This window comes from Bos indicus, chromosome 16 (genome assembly GCF_029378745.1).
Source record: "Bos indicus isolate NIAB-ARS_2022 breed Sahiwal x Tharparkar chromosome 16, NIAB-ARS_B.indTharparkar_mat_pri_1.0, whole genome shotgun sequence".
Taxonomy (NCBI): Eukaryota; Metazoa; Chordata; class Mammalia; order Artiodactyla; family Bovidae; genus Bos; species Bos indicus.
The window spans coordinates 4,148,491-4,166,995 of NC_091775.1; the positions used below are offsets into that span (position 1 = coordinate 4,148,491).

At 45.4% G+C, this 18,505-nt stretch overlaps 1 protein-coding gene across 4 annotated transcripts in view; it reads left to right on the top strand.

The window, feature by feature from the left end:
• The window catches only part of SRGAP2 (SLIT-ROBO Rho GTPase activating protein 2), a 254,878-nt gene that overhangs the window by 93,540 nt on the left and 142,833 nt on the right, over window positions 1-18,505 (top strand). For all 4 annotated transcript variants that reach the window (XM_019976412.2, XM_070767834.1, XM_070767835.1 and 1 more), the window contains exon 3: window positions 10,041-10,233. In XM_019976412.2, coding sequence (XP_019831971.1) covers window positions 10,041-10,233 — 193 coding nt within the window. The remainder of the gene's footprint in view (window positions 1-10,040; window positions 10,234-18,505) is intronic.

Sequence of the window (18,505 nt, forward strand, 5' to 3'; positions counted from 1 at the left end):
TGAACAGGTTGAAATTGACACTTGATCTTTTCAGAAGTTGATTAGTAGGGAAGTCTTGGGTTTTTGGCTCTCCTTGTGCTGACCTTCTGCTTTTCAAGACCTTGCTTTGTCCACAGTTTAAAGATCCCTTTGGAACAGCGGATCAGCTCGTCGAGCACGTTGGCCCTTTCTTGCTTTTCCACCCTGCTCTTTTTCTCCATACTCTCGTGAGTAAACCTTCAAGACACTGTGCTATACTCACACCGCCTCCTAGGCTTGACGTGCCCATTTCTGTCTCCTCACCTTTGCTCTAGTAATCACAGCCCTCCTTCCTCTGTCACCCGTGTGTGTGAGTGTGTGTGTTGTGCTCAGTCCTGTCCAACTCTTTGTGACTCCATGGACTCAAGTCCACCAGGCTCCTCTGTCCATGGAATTCTCCAGGGAAGAATACTGTAGTGGATTACCATTCCCTTCTCCAGGGGATCTTCCTGACCCAGGGATCAAATCCAGGTCCCCTGCATTGCAGGCAGATTACCATCTGAGCCACCAGGGAAGCCCTCCATCACCCTTGAAAATGAAAGTGTTAATTGCTCAGTTGTGTCTGACTCTGCGACCCCATAGACTGTAGCCCGCCAGGCTCCTCTGTCCATGGAATTCTCCAGGCAAGAATACTGGAGCAGGTTGCCATTTCCTTCTCCAGGGGATCTTCCCAATCAGGGGATCAAACCCAGGTCTCCTGCATTGCAGGCTGATTCTTTACCAATCCTCCCCAATTCAACGCCTGAATACTAACTCAGGCTGACTCTGGTTTACACTGAGCATGATTCGGGGCCATTATTTTGGCACTTAGCACAGTCCTATATAGTTGAATGCTTTTACATTTAGTCTTTTTTTCCAAATGGATTATAAGCTTCTTGAGAGCAAGATCATGCCTTATATTTTCTTCAGTGAGCTGTCTGTCACTCAGATATTTGCACAGAGATGGTATAAGAGAAATATTTGCTAGACTTATTGGTTAATTATCATGATCCTTGGGAATTGACTTCCACTTTACCTCTAGCAATGAATCAGGGGCAGCAGACTAGGTGACATTTGCCAGAGGAGCTGTTGGTCATCGCATTCCAAATCTATAATTTGTAGTACAAGTTAATTCTAGACTTTGGACCTCAGGAATTCTGTTTCTTAAACATCTCAGGCAAGGCCTAGGAGCTGAAATTACTACTTTGGCGTTTGGTGTGGCAGCTTGTTCATTTGGGAGCTTTTTGTCTTTGACTTTCTATTGAGTCACTTGAAAGAACCAAGGCGGCCTGCCAAGAGCAATCCTGATGATTAAAGTTCATTGAGATATTCCCCTTCACACCCTCCCATCTCATTGGCTTTACGAGGTTGCTTTCTGTGTCTTCACTTGGGGGCTCGAAAGTTAATGAATCGACGTCCTCTGGAAACTCTCAAGGCTGTTTTTCTCCCCCTCCTTCTCTCTGGCTGGTTTCCCTTTGTCTCCAAAGTTGCATGCATTGTTCTTAGGTAGTGTGGAGTTAATGCAAGGGGAGGAAAGCGTCTTTGTTTTCATAACTTTTGGATGATTTACTGCCCAGGGCAGACAGTTTTGAAGATGGCCAAACGTAAAGTTCGACACAGAGAACTGTAGTGAAGGAAAAGCCAGAAAGGCCAGCACTCCAGGTTCCACCACCTCTCCTTCCTGCCACTCAAACACTTACTGAACACAAACGTGTGTTTGTGTCTCTCGTGTGTCCAGTGTGCTCACTACAGCGTAGGAACTCACCAGCTTCAGGATCACTGGCTCTAAAGTGTGTCCTATTACTAGTGATCAGGTATGTGATTCGGAGAAGGTGATGGCACCCCACTCCAGCACTCTTGCCTGGAAAATCCCATGGACAGAAGAGCCTGGAAGGCTGCAGTCCATGGGGTCGCTAAGAGTCGGACACGACTGAGTGACTTCACTTTCACTTTTCACTTTCATGCATTGGAGAAAGCAATGGCAGCCCACTCCAGTGTTCTTGCCTGGAGAATCCCAGGGATGGGGGAGCCTGGTGAGCTGCCGTTTATGGGGTCACACAGAGTTGGACACGACTGCAGCGACTTAGCAGCAGCAGCAGCAGTGATTAAGTATGGACTATTACTAGTGTCAGTATGTGTAGGGCTTCTCCATTCCTGGGATTCTCCTACTGGTTTGACCTCTGTACTATTCGGCCTGGATTGTGAGTTAATGCTCACTCCATCAAAGATCTGGAAACCCATCCAGAAGACCTCCTCCACTCTTGATCTTTTGCATCATGACACAAACTTTCACTAGGTCCATTTCTGGCCTCTTGAAATCCAAACTTCCCTGTTAGCCGATGGAGGTGCTTCTCTGTGCACCCTTATCTCTGACTGGGCCCTCCCGTTAGCCTTTGTTCTGGCGAGGCCAGCCTCCTCCCTGTCTTACAAAGAAGCCGCACTCAAACATTCCCATCTCCTGGCTTATGTTTTCTCTTCTTCTGGAATATTGTCTCCACTTCCTTACATTTGTTGAAATTTCACCTTTTCTCAGAATACTAATTCAGACTTCTCTTTGTTCGCATTTTCTCTCTTTAGCGTCTCCTTTCTTCCACAGATTTGGAGCCCTGCTCTGTCCAGTATCTCCCTCTTAAGGAGTTTAGTCTTTCTCAAGGAGTCTTATTTTAACAATGTTACTTCCACTGCTCTGAGTTCTTAAAATTTGTTCAGTTCAGTTGCTTGATTGTGTCTGACTCTGCAACCCCATGGACTGCAGCACACCAGGCCTCCCTGTCCATCACCAACTCTAGGAGCATGCTCAAACTCATCTCCATTGAGTTGGTGATGCCATCCAACCATCTCATCCTCTGGCGTCCCCTTCTCCTCCCACCTTCAATCTTTCCCGGCATCAGGGTCTTTTCCAATGAGTCAGTTTTTCATATTAGCCAAAGTATTGGAGCTTCAGTTTCAGCATGAGTCCTTCCTATGAATATTCAGGACTGATTTCCCTTAGGATTGACTGGCGGGATCTCCTTGCAGTCCAAGGGACTCTCAAGAGTCTTCTCGAACACCACAGTTCAAAAGCATCAATTCGTTGCTCAGCTTTCTTTATGATCCAGCTCTCACATCCATACATGACTACTGGAAAAATTATAGCTTTGACTAGACGGACCTTTGTCGGTAAAGTGATGTTTCTGCTTTTTAATATGCTGTCTAGGTTGGTCATAGCTTTTCTTCCAAGGAGCAAATGTCTTTTAATTTAATGGCTGCAGTCACCATCTGCAGTGATTTTATAGCCCAAGAAAATAATGTCTGTAGCCCAAGAAAATAAAACAAGTACTTTATTTGTATTTGTAATATTTATTCACAGTTTCATTCTTTCAGTATATAATAACATAAAATTTATACATTTAATTATGTATCTTGCATAATTATATAATATGTAAATAATTACATATTTTTTGGAAAAGTATTATATGTTTTGATCATGTTTTCATAATTAGATTGCAAGTTCCTTGAGGACAAGGACTTTCATGCTTCTGAATACTTGAGAATTTCCTATTTTGTTCAGTAGGAATCCTTTGTTGCAAGATACCAGAACCCCAGTGCAAACTGTTTTAAGGAAAAACTGAATAAGTTGGCTTATGGAAATTGACAGGAATAGGGGCTGGCATCCAGCCATGATTGATTCAAGGGCCCAAGTTCCCCTTTTGCATATCTCAGCTCTGCTTCCGCTAGGTCGGCTCCATTCTGAAAAGGGCTTTCCTCTTGTGGTGGCAAGATGGTGGCACTGTCTCAGACTGACGTTGTCTCCAGGTTTTGTAGCTCCTAAACAGGGCCTGGAGGTTACATCCACTAACTTTGGAGAGGACAGAGATGAAATCAACTTTTTTAAGGGAGGATATAGATGCAAGGAAGAAAAATATGTCAAATCCTCATATTCTGGAAGCTTAGTAGCTATTTGTTGGTTGATAGTTTGGATTAACTGAGGTTTGTTTCTGTGTCATATTCAGTCAAGTAAAGAGAAAAAAGGCCATCAATCACTCTCTGTGAGGAAGAATATTTGCTGTTTTCTAGTTTACTAAGAGTAGCTTGATGGCTTTTTTTTTTTTTTTTGACATACTAACTACTCGGAGATTAGTAATAACTTTCAGTCAGCCTCTGAAAGATGTGATATATAGCAAGTGGTTTGAGGGTGATAATGTGACTTCTCTCTGCTCTCAAAATACTATGTGCATACCTCATTTATTTATATTGCTATTGCTCTGTGTTTGTTAGAGTTCCTGACTACAGTTCCTAACTCAGTAGTTCCTGACTACTCTGCTAACTTTGATGGAGGACTTTTGTCTTTGTACTTTCAGAGCACCTGGAAGGCGCTCAAATAAATATTTGCAACAAGAGTAGAGTAAGAAAGGACTTTGGCTTAGGAAACCTGGGGGCCTGGGTTTCAGGCCTAGATCTGCAGCTAAATGACTGTGTGATCCCCAGAAATTCCTTTCCCTTCTCTGGGCTCCCGTAAAAAAAATTTTCGATAGGCCTCCCATTACTGAGTCTGTAGAAAAGCAATCTGCAGGTAAAAAGTGAGACTTGGCAAGGTGTTCCAGCGTTTTGTTTCCCGGGGAACAGCTTTGAGAGGAGCTGATGACTGCTGTGTTAAGAGGTCTTGGTAAGAGATATGGAGGGTAGAGGCTCCAAGTGAGGTGAAAGCCTCAGTGTCTCCTTACATAACGCTTGCTTGAAGGGTAGTAGGAATTCGCGTTCCTGAGGTGGCTGAGGTGACGTCATGTGTTTGTGAAGGGCTGAAAAGCAGGCGAGGCAGATTTTGTGTAAAAAGACTGGCGTCAGGCCTGGCCCCCCGTGGGGAACCCAGGCTGAGCTCCTGTCCCGCGGGCTCTGAGCACCGCCTGCAGGGGTGGCAGCTCCTGCCCCCAGGTGCCAGCGTATCAAGGAGAAAGGAAGGACATGCCTGGGTTACTCTCCTGGAAGGTTACATCTTCCTCCCACCTGCCTCCCCACCCTCATTTTCTCCTCAAAAATGTGGGAGTCATAGAAAGAGGTTCCGTATTACATAATCAGAAAAAATTCCTGAAGAAGGAGATGAATTTTGAAAGAGGATCAAGTGGGGCTGATATCTTTGGATGGAAACGATGAGCTGAACAGAATTCCCCAATACTCTCCTGACTGGTGAATTTCCTGGGGTTCTCTGAAGTGTGGACAGTTTTTAGACGACTGTGTCACCTGCGTTGGCAGGTGTTACATAATTTAGAGTCTCCACGATTGTCGCTGTGGCAGGGCCCTGTTTTTGTTAAGCAATCAATATCCTATTAGGTCTAGTTTTTCTATGAATTTCATCCATTTTTGTGACTTTCAGCATCTTCCTAAAAAAGAAAATGAACTTCCTTCTAACTCCCAGGACAGGTGTAGTTAGAACTTCAGCTGTGGCCAAGCCTGGACAAAGAGTCAGCATGTCTTTGGGGAAGCGTTCCGGGACGTGTGCGCTGATCCTAGATTTGAGCTCATGCATGAAAACGTTCCCTTCCAGCCTTTGATCCGACACCCTTTGGAAATGATGGGATGGTGATCTGCCAGTGGAGTTCCTTGTCCTGGCCAAGTTTGCTGTCCGGAGGGACAGCTCCTAAGATTTGCTTTAAGAATATTCAATGCAGAACTGAAATTCAGCCCATACACGTGGAGAAATGGAAACCAAGAAGGCCTTCCTCCTTTTGGTGCCTGTTTGTGGGGCCATTTTCCGCTTAGTCGGCAGGATGGCACTCAGCAGGACATGCTGTTTTGATGGGGTTCAACTTTTTTAATGAAAAATAGTTCAAGTACCATAAAATTTACCCCTTTGAAATGTACCATTTGGTGGGATTTTTTTGTTTGTTTGTTTTTTGTTTTAGTATATTCACAAAATTGTGTAACTGTCGTCAAGGGCTAGTCCCAGAATAGTGAGGTTAAATTTTGACTTGAATCTTTGAATGAAATATTAACCAAAGGTTAAGTCTGATTTTCAGGAAATTTGCTCTAAAACTTTGGTCCCTTTTGCAAGGGAAGCTGTAGTTTATTCAAGTATCATTTTTATAAAGCAAAATAGAAAAACAGTCAGAGGGCATTGAAATTTTCTTAGTCTTGTTGCCTAATATCTTTGCCAGCTACTGATGAGTTTTAAATCTTTGGTCTTTAGGTGGGGGCTTCTTACCATGGCTATGTTATAATAAAGAATATTTGAAGCAAAAGCAATGAGACAATCTTTCCTGTCTTTTCCTTCCTCTTGTCAAGTCACACTTCAGTAGGGTAGGACTTGGGCCTGTTTTGTCCCTCATAATCACCTGGCACAGGGTCTGTCATACAGAAGCAGCTCAGTAAAGGTTTTCTGAACAAATGGGCTTGGCGAGGTGCCCAGGGGAGGTCATTTTTGGCATGTATCACTTCAGGTCATTCATGGTGACCTTTGTACTTTGGCTTTCTGGATGGCCATTGATTTCATTTATAGCCCTGAGATACAGCTGCTTCTAGAAAGTGAGAACTTGACTTCTTCAGTGTAGTTCTAAGGACAAAACCTACGAAAACCCCATCATCCCCAGCTCCCAGGAACGCTTCTCCAACTATAACCTGGATTGGCAAAGGCATCTTGAGTTGGTGTGATGAAGCACGGTGTCTTTGTGTGTCTACACGTGTGCAGGTGCATACTGGGCTAAGCACATGATGGAACTGTGAGAAATTCCTCCACGTTTTTATAAATTGCCCCTTTCTTCTTTCTGCACTTGTAGTGTATTGGTAGGCCAGGGTGCAGAGGGGCCTCCAGCCTGGGCACATGGCCCAGGCGTGCTGGCTTTCAGTGGCCCATTGTTCCTGCCCCTCGTATGCATGGACAGAGGACTGGGGCTGGCACAGCTGCCTTCTTGGGGACCATTGTTTGTCTTTGAAGCAGCAGCAGCAGTACAAGCCTGAAGTAGCACATTTTGCCCTGGACAGAGCAGCTATTCTGTCTTGGAGCGGCAGGCTTAGAGATGGGGGTGATGAGAATCTCCCTTGAGTGCCTGTGCAGAGGCTCTTGGGGGTGGGGGCCAGGGCAGCGCCTCCTTCCAGGCAGGTTGTGGGAGCAGGGCAGGGGTGATGCTCAGCAGTGTGGCATCACTAGCTGACCACGGTGCAGGTGGCATCTCTTAGCAGAGACTCTTCTTTTGCTGGATGGGGTGGGGACATCCCATTCTCACTTCCTTCAAAGCTGCTCTGTAGAAGTAGGAAGCTGCTCTGTAGATCTAGGAAGTAGGAAGGAAGCCAGTCTGGTCGTGGACTAGTCAAAACATGGGCTAGATAGTGAGTCACTGGGCTACTCCAAACTTGACTCTTGGGCCTGAGTCACCACTGCAGCTGGAAGGTAGAGAAGGGGACGTTCCAGGTTTTGGAGCCAGAGAAACTGTGATGTCCCCCCCAAAATGCCCCCGAGACTTCAGACTCTTGGTTTCTCAAGTTTCCCGTCCCCACTGTCAACCTCTTTGACAAGTCAAGGCAAACCTTAACTTGGCTTCAACCCCACTTGCCCCTAATTGTATGGCCCTTTGGTAAATTACTTAACAAGTCATACTTGAGTTTTGTCATCTTGCGATCAGGATAATTGGAGATACCAATTATGGCCTAGTAATAAAGATTAAATAAAATGATGTGAGTAGAGGCCCATCAAAGATGTTCAGCAAACACATGCTTCTTTTCCTACAGGGGCCCAGAGGGGATGCCTGAGGGTGGGGTGCACTTTGGGTAATGCTGCCCATTTGTTGAGGCACTTGAGGAAGTCAGGGTGGAATTCCATGCTGGCTGGATGCACGTGGGGCTTCCTAGATTAATTCACACATCTTAAAGGCTTCCTATGAACTGCTTGTTCCTCGGACAGGACAACCCTGGAGCAGTCTCCCTCTGGAACTTCATGGGTATCGTGGGAATTTGCTTAGCCTTCTCCTTTCAGCAGAGGTGGGCAGTGTCCGTCTTGCCATGCTCCCCTTTCTGCTCCCCCAGTTAGGGAGTTTTTTGAGGCAATGTGGTAAAGAATTCCAAGTGGCTCAGGAAGGACTGACAGCGCCCCTGTCTAGCCACATCCTCTTGCACTGTTACTGACTGGGGACCTAGAAAGCCTTTTTACCCTAAGATGCTCTGATTCTTATTATTTAATGGACAGGTTGTGAGTAATATCAGTGAGCATGGTGAATAGCCTCTCTGCTCACAGTCTACCCACCCAGTGGCTTCTCCTGCCAGCTGCTACTTCTGTTTGTCAAAGACGGAAAAGGGACAGAAGTCTCAAGGAATAGTCTCAACCAGGGCTGCTGCCTTTAAGAGACCCAGAAAACCCTGGCGAGAACCAATGCCTGACATGCCCTCTGCAGATCTTTCCCCCTCAACATTCTTGTAATCAGACTCCAAAAAAAGCACAGAACAAGAGAGCTTTGATGAATGATGAGGCAGGCAGCTTTTCTGTGCAGCCTTCTGTCTGCTTGAAACAATCCTCCGGGGCTCAGTTTCAGTTCAGGTGAGGTTACTGCAGGCCTGTTTGGCATTGGTGGTTGGCACGAGGGAGGCAGAGGGATAAAGAGGGTGAGAACTACGGTTCTCACCCTTAAAGGACCAGATACTTGTGATACATCTGATATCTGTAAAAACAACCAAAAATGAAGATGGGGATGGATGGTGGACCTGTAGCTACTCCAAGGCGAAGCCAAATGCACCATTTGCCCATCCCTTATTGCTTCATAAAAGGAGTGGTTGGCAGGCTTTTCAACATCATAGCTTCATTCCTGGATTTGCCTCTCGTTTGTCTACAGCTCAGACGAAAACTGGGATCCCGCATGCCCACGCCCTGCTTTACAGAGCACAGTCTGAAAGCAGTGTTACAGCTCCACTGTTGGGAAGTCAATTCGGAGCGCGCACAAGGAAAGGCGTATCAGTGCAGGTGCTCTTCTCCCTGGGCTTGGAGTCACTGTCACAGCCTAAGCTGCTGGGGCTGAGCAGGCTTGCAGGGTTAGGGGCCGGGGGGACGTTGGGGAGGAAAGGGATGAAAGAAGTGACTCCTGTGACTCAGATAGGGATGGGGGCATAACTTCAGCAAGATGTGCACGGCAGGCCTTGCAGTCGGATTTTGGCAAGCTGCCTCCCGCGGGTGCCAGGTCTTGTCAGTGACAAATGCAGTATTGCATGTGAGGCAGAACTGGTTGTATCTGGAGCTGCCATTGCTGCAGTTTCAGAGAGTGTTTGCTAGCCCTGTGTGTGGATTCTGGCCAGCCAGAAAGCTGCCAAGCTAGAGCTTAACCAGAAATATTTCTAGCTTTGACACAACGGAGGCTCTGAGCATTGGTGAGGGTGAAGGATCAGAGATATGAGTAATATTTAGTGAAAATACCAACTTCTTAAAGATTGATTACGTTCTATGGTATTGGAAACTGTGGAATCTGACTGACGGTGAATGGTTTGCTTGCCCAGAGATCTAGGTAATTGTTTCATTCTTGATTGCCACTATTGATTCTTGGGCAGGGCCCTTCCTATCTCCTTTAAAATACCTTGACCCCTCCCCTTCTTCATGAAGATGTGGAAAGACAGTATGAAAAGTAGGCGTTTGGGCTCTAAAGTCGAGCTGTTTGAGTTTGAATCCTGGCTCCACCACATAATAGCTTAACTTCTTTAAGAGTTAGTTTTCCCATCTTGAAAATAGGGATGAAAGAAGTCCTGACCTAATAGGCTGGTTGGGAGATAATTCATTCGGCTCTCTGCCAGAAGGAAGCCCACATTCTGACGCGGTGTCTGGTATACAGTGAATTGCTTATTAAAAGGCAGCCCTGAGTATCATATGTCTGATAAGCAGTTTTTTCTTAACTGATTTAGCAGATTCTCGGTTTCAGTATTCTTTAAGGGTTTGAAAAGTTGGTGAGTTGGTGGTGGTGCCTCGCATCACATTTTTAAAAGTAAAGCCTTTCAGTTCCCCAGAACACAGGGAACACCTAGATGGAAGGGGTGAATGTTGGCATCGTGGTTTTTTCCAGAGGTGTCTGTCTGACTGCCTCCGCTTGCTTTCGTTGCAGAGATCCGCGCTCAACTCACGGAGCAGATGAAATGCCTGGACCAGCAGTGTGAGCTCCGGGTACAGCTGCTGCAGGACCTCCAGGACTTCTTCCGTAAGAAGGCTGAGATCGAGATGGACTACTCCCGCAACCTGGAGAAGCTGGCAGAGCGCTTCCTGGCCAAGACGAGGAGCACCAAGGACCAGCAGTTCAAGTAGGGATGCTGCGCGGTTACTTATAGAGACCTTGGGAGTGAGGGGTGTGGGAGGGAGGCAGGGCGTGCCACCTCCATCCCGCTGTATTCATGAAGCAGGTGGCCTAGTGATTTCTAATTGCCTGAGGGCTGAGAGCCCTCCAGGACTTCATTTCCAGACCAGTCTTGTGTGCAATTCAACATTGTGGAGAGATCAGGACAGATCATGAACCGTGCTTATAGTAACAGCAAACACCTTCCTGTGTGCCAAGCTTAGTGCCAAAGGGCTTAACTCAGTCTTCACAACTCCATATATTAGTTTTTGTTGTATCCCCAACATACAGATGAGGAAACTGGGTCATGAAGAGTTCAAAGAATAATGACCCGTGGCCTCTATGTGTGTGGCATACACACACACACACACACACACACACACACACACACACACACCCCTAATAAATAAATGGCAGAACTGGAATCCAGACCCAGGCAATCTGGCTCTAGAGTCTGTGTTCTTAACCATTTCACTGAGCTGTCTTTAACTGGAAGAAATGGAGGTAGCCATAAATCTAAGTCGCTGTACAGACAGTTGCTAAGGTCTGTTCTGTCTACATTTACAAGTGTTTTATACAACTGGCCCTGGCCCTCTGTTCTCCCTACCATTGCCCTAGTTTAGGTCATCTTCATCTTTGCCTGACTTATTGCAATACTTACTGTATCATCTTTAGGAGAGGTTCTCAATCCTGGCTGCACATTAGAATTCCCTGGAGAACTTTTAAAAAATGCTGAAACTGGGCCGCATTCCAGATCAATTAAATCAGAATCTCTGGGAGTAAGGCCTGGGTAACAGTGTGGTGTAAAAGCTTCCCAGATGATTCTAACGAACAGCTTCTCCCCATCCTAATCTGCCTGATGCACTGTTACCAGATTTAGTCTTCCTGGAATACCCTGCGGGTCAGGCAGTTTCTCTGTGCAGTGGTTCCCGGAGGTCTGTGTTCTTGATGCTCAAGATGTGGTCTTTCAAGATCGGCACTGCCTAAGGGTTGGCAATACAGAGTCTTGGGTCCGCCCCCCTCAGATCCGCTGTAACAAGAGCCTCAGGTGATTGGTATTCACAGTTAAGTTTGTGAAGTCCTGCTCTATTCACAAAGGTGTACACTCCTTGGCTTAGTGTTCAGGCCCGTCTACATCTGGCCCAACTAGCTTTCCAACCTTATTTCCTGTTTCTGCTCTGCTCTTCCACAGCCAAACAGAACACTAAGTCCACTGGGCCTTTGCGCATCCTGTGATTTGAACTTACGTGTCCGTTCATTACATCTCTGCCTGTCAAAGCCATACCCATGTTTTAAGGCCTCATGCAAATAGGACTTGTTTCTAGAATCTTTCTGGATTCTCCCAGAAGGAAGAATGAATTCTCCCTCTTCTAAATTCTTACAGCATTGTTTTCATTGTTCTTTCTTTAGGGCATTCAGAACTATCTATCTTATATTATATTATCTTCCCTTCGTGGACTTGTATAAGCTTTTCTGATTCATCATTCAGCCTCCCACAGTGCCTAATGTAATATATGATCCATGCTTACTAAATATTATTGGATGAATAAATGAACGAGTGAATTTAAGAATTAATGCCAAATGTATCTTATTTCCCTCTATTTTCTGTATTTGTTTATCACCCTGACAATTTAGGACATAATTTATTCTTTACAAGCCAGTTCTGAGCAATGACTGTGGAGTCTGAGAATAAGAAGAACATATAACCTTTCAATACAAGCCAGCGTGAGAGTTTCCTCCAGATGTTTCATCTTCAGAGACCCTTGTCTTTTCCAAGGGTCTCTTCCAAGGGTCGTATCTCTTTATGATAAGCAGTCCTGAGAGAATAAAATGTTATTTTAGTATATGATAAATGAAGATAGAAGGATTGTTTGCTTTAGAAAAATGATTCAAGGTTGGACTTATTCTCTTGATAACTCCTCCTATTAAAGTAGCCTGATTTTTAGTCCTATATTATATTCTTAGCTTAAGGACATATTTACTAGAAATTAAGGTACAGATGTGCTGAATCTGATTAAGATTACATACAAGAAATAGGGTTTTTTTTTCTCCAAGGCTGGGAGAATTGATTTCCCTTCTGATAACGCTGGTACCAGGCTTCGTTTTTCCCAAATAACCAGTGAATATTTCTTGAGAGCCAGCTATGTGCTCTGTGTTGTACAGGTATTGGAAGATATAAAACAGGTTGATTGTATGTTTCCATAGGGGGCCATATCTGGTTGGGGAGAAAAGATTTTTAATATAGGAAGCAATTAGAGATAAAGCAATAATGGTCTCATTAAGAGATCCTTGCTATATGTAGGATATAGATATGATAAGAGGTCAGTGATAAATCATCAGAGACAGATAAAGGATCTGGAATAATCAGGAGCATACTCATGAAACGAGTGGGATTTAGGTTAGTCTTTAGAGGTAGATTTGTGTAGGAGAGAATAGCACATTCAGGAAAGAAGAGGCAGGCGCGTTCGGTGGTGAGAGGCTAAAGGGGCGAATGAGGGATGGATCCCGGCGCTTCCCTAAAAGGAGGCTTGAATGCATTCATACAACAAATGTCTGTTGCGCATCCCTTGAGCTCCTTCAGAGTAGACGCTGTACCTTGGGATATAACAATGAACGAATACCGTCTTCCACTTGGCACTTTTAATAGAATAAGGTAACAGGCACTGAACACATCACACAGTTAGGTGAGGAGGCAGGTGTTGCGGAACAAAAGGACAAAGAGCTCCAAGTGCTTGTCGAGGGGGCTTTGCCACTCCTTTGCTGTCACTTTATGGCTAGGTTACTTTAATAGCTTCCTGTCGGAACTTAGCCTGAGGAGCCATCTACTTATTCAACAGACCTGTTTGAAATGCCTGCTGGGTACTGTGTTCTGTGCTGATTCCTTTGCAGACTGAGATAAGCTCTGGAATCTTGGCTAACAGGGAAAAGAGACATGTAAACAATATAATGTAAAAGGGGCTTTAACAGAGGTATTAGCAAAATTTTATGAGAACACATATTTCCGAAAGCAGTGGAAAATTAAGTTTAGGTAAGTAGACACCAAATAATTTAACAGACAAGCAGGGGAGTTAAGATTTGATGCAGAGCGTGGTAGTGAGCCCTCTGGGTTCTTCTGTGGGAAAGGAGACATGACAAAAAATGGTAGAAGGATGAATGAATTTTTATGGCAGAGAAGGCCAAAATGGAGGTTTGGGGGAATAATCCATGTACAGTATGAGAGCAAGCAAGATTAGAGAAGAAGGAATAAGTATTTGGGAAACCTAAGAGGACAGGGTGACTGACTGGATAAAGAACTATAACCATCAGAGGAGACCCAGGCTCTCTAATGTGGTGGCCTGGAAGAATTGGAGCATCTATCCTAGATGTGGGGCTGTTGGGGGAAGAGCTGTTTTGAATGAGCCTACTCTGAGCATGTCAGGTTTGGTGCAGTAGGAAGCCTGTCTGGTGGAGAGGTACCACTGAGGTAAGAGGTTTTGACTAGGAATAAAGAGCAGACTCTGAGGTATAAAAGTGATCATGGAAGATATGCAATTGTGTGAACTCAGGGTAGAGAAAGAGAGGAACAAAGAGCTAAACCCAGGACCCAGGCTTGGGCACACGCAATTTTAGGGAGTAGAAGTGTTAATTATTAGGAGTAAAAGTTACCAGGAGAGGATGCGGGAGGGAAGAAGGAAGGAAACAAAGGAAGGAGAGAGGGTGGTGATTTTTTTAAGCACTTAGAAGGATGGAAAGGATGTAGGTATGTCTGATGAAACTAGCAGGCTTTCAAGTAGAAAATCTGTAAAAGTCAATCCCAGCAACTTCTTACTGATATTCTCCGATTATAAGCATTGTGAGGCAAAGATGACTAAAATGAGCCCCAAGCCCAAGAACTTTGAGCCTATTAGACTGAAACATGAGACTGCTGATTTTTGGAAGACACAGAAGGTCACAAAGGGGCCAGTCCATGAGGCCTGGCCTAATAGGAGAGGCGGTGAGACACAGGCAGGATGCTGGAAGCTCAGTTAGGGGTCCAGGCAGCGTCGTTTCCTACACTTTATTCCTAAAAACGTACAGGGGCCTTCCATGGAGAAGAGGGTATCTGTTACTGTAAGTTTATCTGTGAAACCCCGAGTTACACCTCACCTGACGACCTTGAGCCTTTTGTGCTGGGTCTCTCATTTTCTTCTTTTTGCCCCAGTTGAACCCGTGGCAACTGCTTGAAGCAGTTGAACCTGCTTAAATCTGGGGAGCATTTGAGGATTCTTGGTGGCTGGAGATTTCTAGCCTTGTCTTGTTCGTACAGTGATGAGACTCTACTTCTCAGGGTAACGCTGGTGGCAGGCCCTGCGTTTTTCCACTTTCCACTCATCTCTGCTTTGTAAAACGCAGCCAGATATTCGGATGTTTGCACGTACAGGCGTTGCTGTAGGAAGACAACCACGCTGCTGAAACTGAGCTCACTCTTGGCAGGCAGCACCACCAGACCACGCTTGAAACATTTGTTAGCAACTGAACATTGGCATTTTGGGCTCAGGAAAGGCTTTTTAGGTATATCTGTTTTGGTTAGGGTGTAAGTTTTGCAGCTCTAATAGACCCAGTAATAGTATCTTTCACAAACAGAGCTTGATTTTTCTCTCTTGTCATTATCTGGTTGTTAGCTATCCTGGGCAGTGTTGGGATCCTTATTCCATCCCTAGAGTGTTGCCCTGGTTCTTCACGACCCAAGATGGCTCAGACCATCATGTCCCCATTCCAGCCAGAAAGAAAAGCATAAGGGTCAGGGGCAGATACATCCTTACCTTTTAAAGGTGCAGTCTGGAAGTGGCACATACATCTCTTCAGCTCACATAGACTCATGGGGCTACTGAGCTGCAAGGAAGGCTGGGAAATGTACTTATTAATCTAAAGACCAGAAAGTAGAATCTCTATTAATGGAGGGGGAGCATAGTGGGGGACAGTTAGCAGCCTCTGCCACGTTGTCTGTGTGTGATTCACAAGAGGGCAGGCATATGAAAGAGCATTTCACTCATCCACTTTGAGAAGTGCCATAAATGCACAGAGAAGACGGGGCTTTATGGAGGTGCGCTTCAGTGGATGGCAACTGGAAACATAAAAATGCCAGTACAAGTTATTAGTTTTATAAGCTTAATTCAATGGAAACAATGCAGAAGTTGTAGAAGTAGAATACAAAAATTGAGAAGGAAGCATTTTAGGCAGAAAAACAGTGTTGATAGAGGCACAGAGCTGGTCGGTAACTTATCTGTTTTTTGAAAGAACAGAAGCAAGAAATGTGATAGGGACATAAGCCTGAAAAGTTGATAGGAATCGCAGATCACAGTGGTCTATGAATGCCAGGTGACAAAAGGTTGGGCTTTATTCTGTAAGCATGGGGGACCCATTGATAGTTCTGGAGCATATTTATAGATGGCTGTGCTTTGGAAAGGTAACTATGGCAACAATGCATAAGATCAGCTGGAGCAGAGAGACTGGAGGGAAACGCATTAGGAAGGAATGGCAGTGAGCCTCAGGTTAGTGGGGGCTGACACTGAAGTCGTGCCCTGGGAACTCGACAAAAAATGGGTCAGACAGGAGGGCAAGAAGCAATTAAAGTCAAAGAAGCTGGGACAGAGGAAGGGCTGTGGCTTTCCTGGTCTGTGGAGTGGCAATTGTACTGTATTTTCATTCAGCCGGCAAAGTGTAGCCTCGATTCCGCTGACTCTAGGACTGGTCCCTAGAATAGTTCATTCTCTGCCCAAAGCATCTCAGCGGGCACTCGTCGCCTCCTCCGGAGCTGTAGCAGCTGTTGGCCCAGCAATGCCATGAATTTGTCTCCTTGTGCTGCCAGGAGAGCAGCTGCCAGCGGGAGCCCTGGACAGACGCGTCTCAGGGACGTGGAAACTATTCAGCTTGGGATGGGGTGGGCTGGCCAGGGCTGACATTGGTCTGCATGGTTTGTCCCACCCTTCTCCAGGCCCGTTTCTCAAGCTGGCTAGATTGCAGCCCCTCATACTGGCTTAGGTTAGGTGTTTTGTTACAGTCTTAAGTGACCGCATTTAGGGACCAATGTTGCTGAACTGCTGTTTTCATCTTTTCTTGGACAGCTTCTTACTTGGAAGCCTGTCTCTCTTTGGCTTGATTTCCTCTTCTGCTTTTCTCCTGTTCACCTTTGTCCTCTCCGACACTGTCTCAGTGCAGACACTCTCATTAAAGCTCACGCGACTGTGACTCCATCGCAGATTCTGACCCTGTGGTTCCCCCTCTTCTTCTCCTCCCCCTACAGATAGAACTATAGTGATTATCTCTATCTTATTCTGCTTTGTTTAAGATAAGTCATGTAGCTTCCTTCATCCCTTTGCATTGTAGGAGGACCCTATTAATGTTTAAAAATTCTATCTGCCTGATTTAAGAGCGGAGATATTATGTGAGGGTAGAAAATCTTCCTAGGGAAGATGCTCTTGCATTTTCTTTAACTCCTTGAAGAGTCTAAATGTATTCCTATTTGTTGCTAAGCCTTTGATTGTCTTTTTAAAGTGGAATCTGTGTTAATATTACCCAGCAGGACTCTAATTGATAATGCGTTTGTTTGTTTGGCTTTTTTATTTTTTTCATAGACTTGCTGTAAATTACCTTTCAGTTATAGCTCATTTGGTTTTGATCTCCTGCTTTTAATAGCTCAGTTTTTTCTTTTATTTTGAGGTAGGGTTATGGGTTTGGTTTTTTGTTTTTTCTATTGAGTTTTAGAGGAATACTCCTACATTGCTATCCTGCTGTGTTCCTTACAGAGACCTTATGCTTCTTTATAACCCACTGCCAATATCTTGTCTTTTTTTTCCAGCTTTTCCTTCTCCTCAGCAACAAATATTTGTTGAACATTTTTAAGGTTATTAGTCTAGCCTCTTAGAGGAGAGAGATTCAAAAAAGTAGAAGCAGTGGTTCTTTCCCACATGACTTTATACTCTCAGGTCAAGTCAACGGTGCTCCATCGTGTCCACCTCTGTGACCCCATGAACTGTAGCCCACCAGGCTCCTCTGTCCATGGGATTTCCCAGGCAGGAATACTGGCACGGGTTTCCATTTCCTACTTCAGGGAATCTTCCTGACCCACATCTCCTGTGTGTCCTGCATTGCAGGTAGATTCTTTACCTGCTGAATCATTGGGGAGGCCCACTAACTTTATAATCTGCTGCTGGTGCTGCTGAGTCTCTTCAGTTGTGTCCAACTCTGTGCGACCCTATAGACGGCAGCCCACCAGGCTCCCCCGTCCCTGGGATTCTCCAGGCAGGAACACTGGAGTGGGGTGCCATTTCCTTCTCCAGTACATGAAAGTGAAAAGTGAAAGTGAAGTCACTCAGTCGTGTCTGACTCTTAGCGACCCCATGGACTGCATCCCACCAGGCTCCTCCGTCCATGGGATTTTCCAGGCAAGAGTGCTGGAGTAGAGTGCCATTGCCTTCTAATCTAATCAGGGGCAAATTATGCCTGGATGTAATAACACAGATCTTCAGTGTAGGGCAATATGGGGTAAGTACCAAGTGTGTGCTACAGAAGGCATAGTGCACAGTTGGTCAGTCAGCAAACTTTCAAGAGGGGAATGGGATTTGAACCAGGCCTTAAAAATGGCTAGGATTTTGGCAGATGAAGATCGAGGGAGGGGAAAGATGTTGTAGCCAAGAGGAAAGTACAAAGCACTTTTGGGGTACAGTAAGTAGACTGGTTTGGTTGGGGGAATGAGTGTGTATGGAGGTCCTGGGCTAAAGTAGATAGGACCGTATCTTGGTGAAGCTTGACTCTTGGCTAAGAGATTCGGCCTTAAGCAGTGGACACTGGAAACCAGTAAAGGTTTGCACAGCACACGTCCAAGCTGAGGTGTGAACTGGATTTGAGGATGATTAACCTTAACCTTGATGGTGATGGCTTGCCAAATGACAAGGAAGTTGAGACAGTGAAACCGGTTTTCATGGTAAGTAATAAGGATCTAAATTAGTGGGGGGTGGTAGGGATGAAAAGAATAGAAATTGATCCTTCAGTCCACTTAGCACGCGTGTGCTCTTACCGTGTGCCACATGCATGCCAGGCAGACAGATACTGCCCTCTTCTCTCCTCCTGGAGCTCCCAGGCTGGAGGCAGAGGGAGCACCTGGTGCCGTAAGACTACAGGAACTGCTGACTGGTGGGATTTGGGTTTCAGGCAATCTTGGCAGTACAAAAGAAAGAGGGCTGTGAAGTTTCTTTTGGACTTGGGTGACTGGTAGATTAATG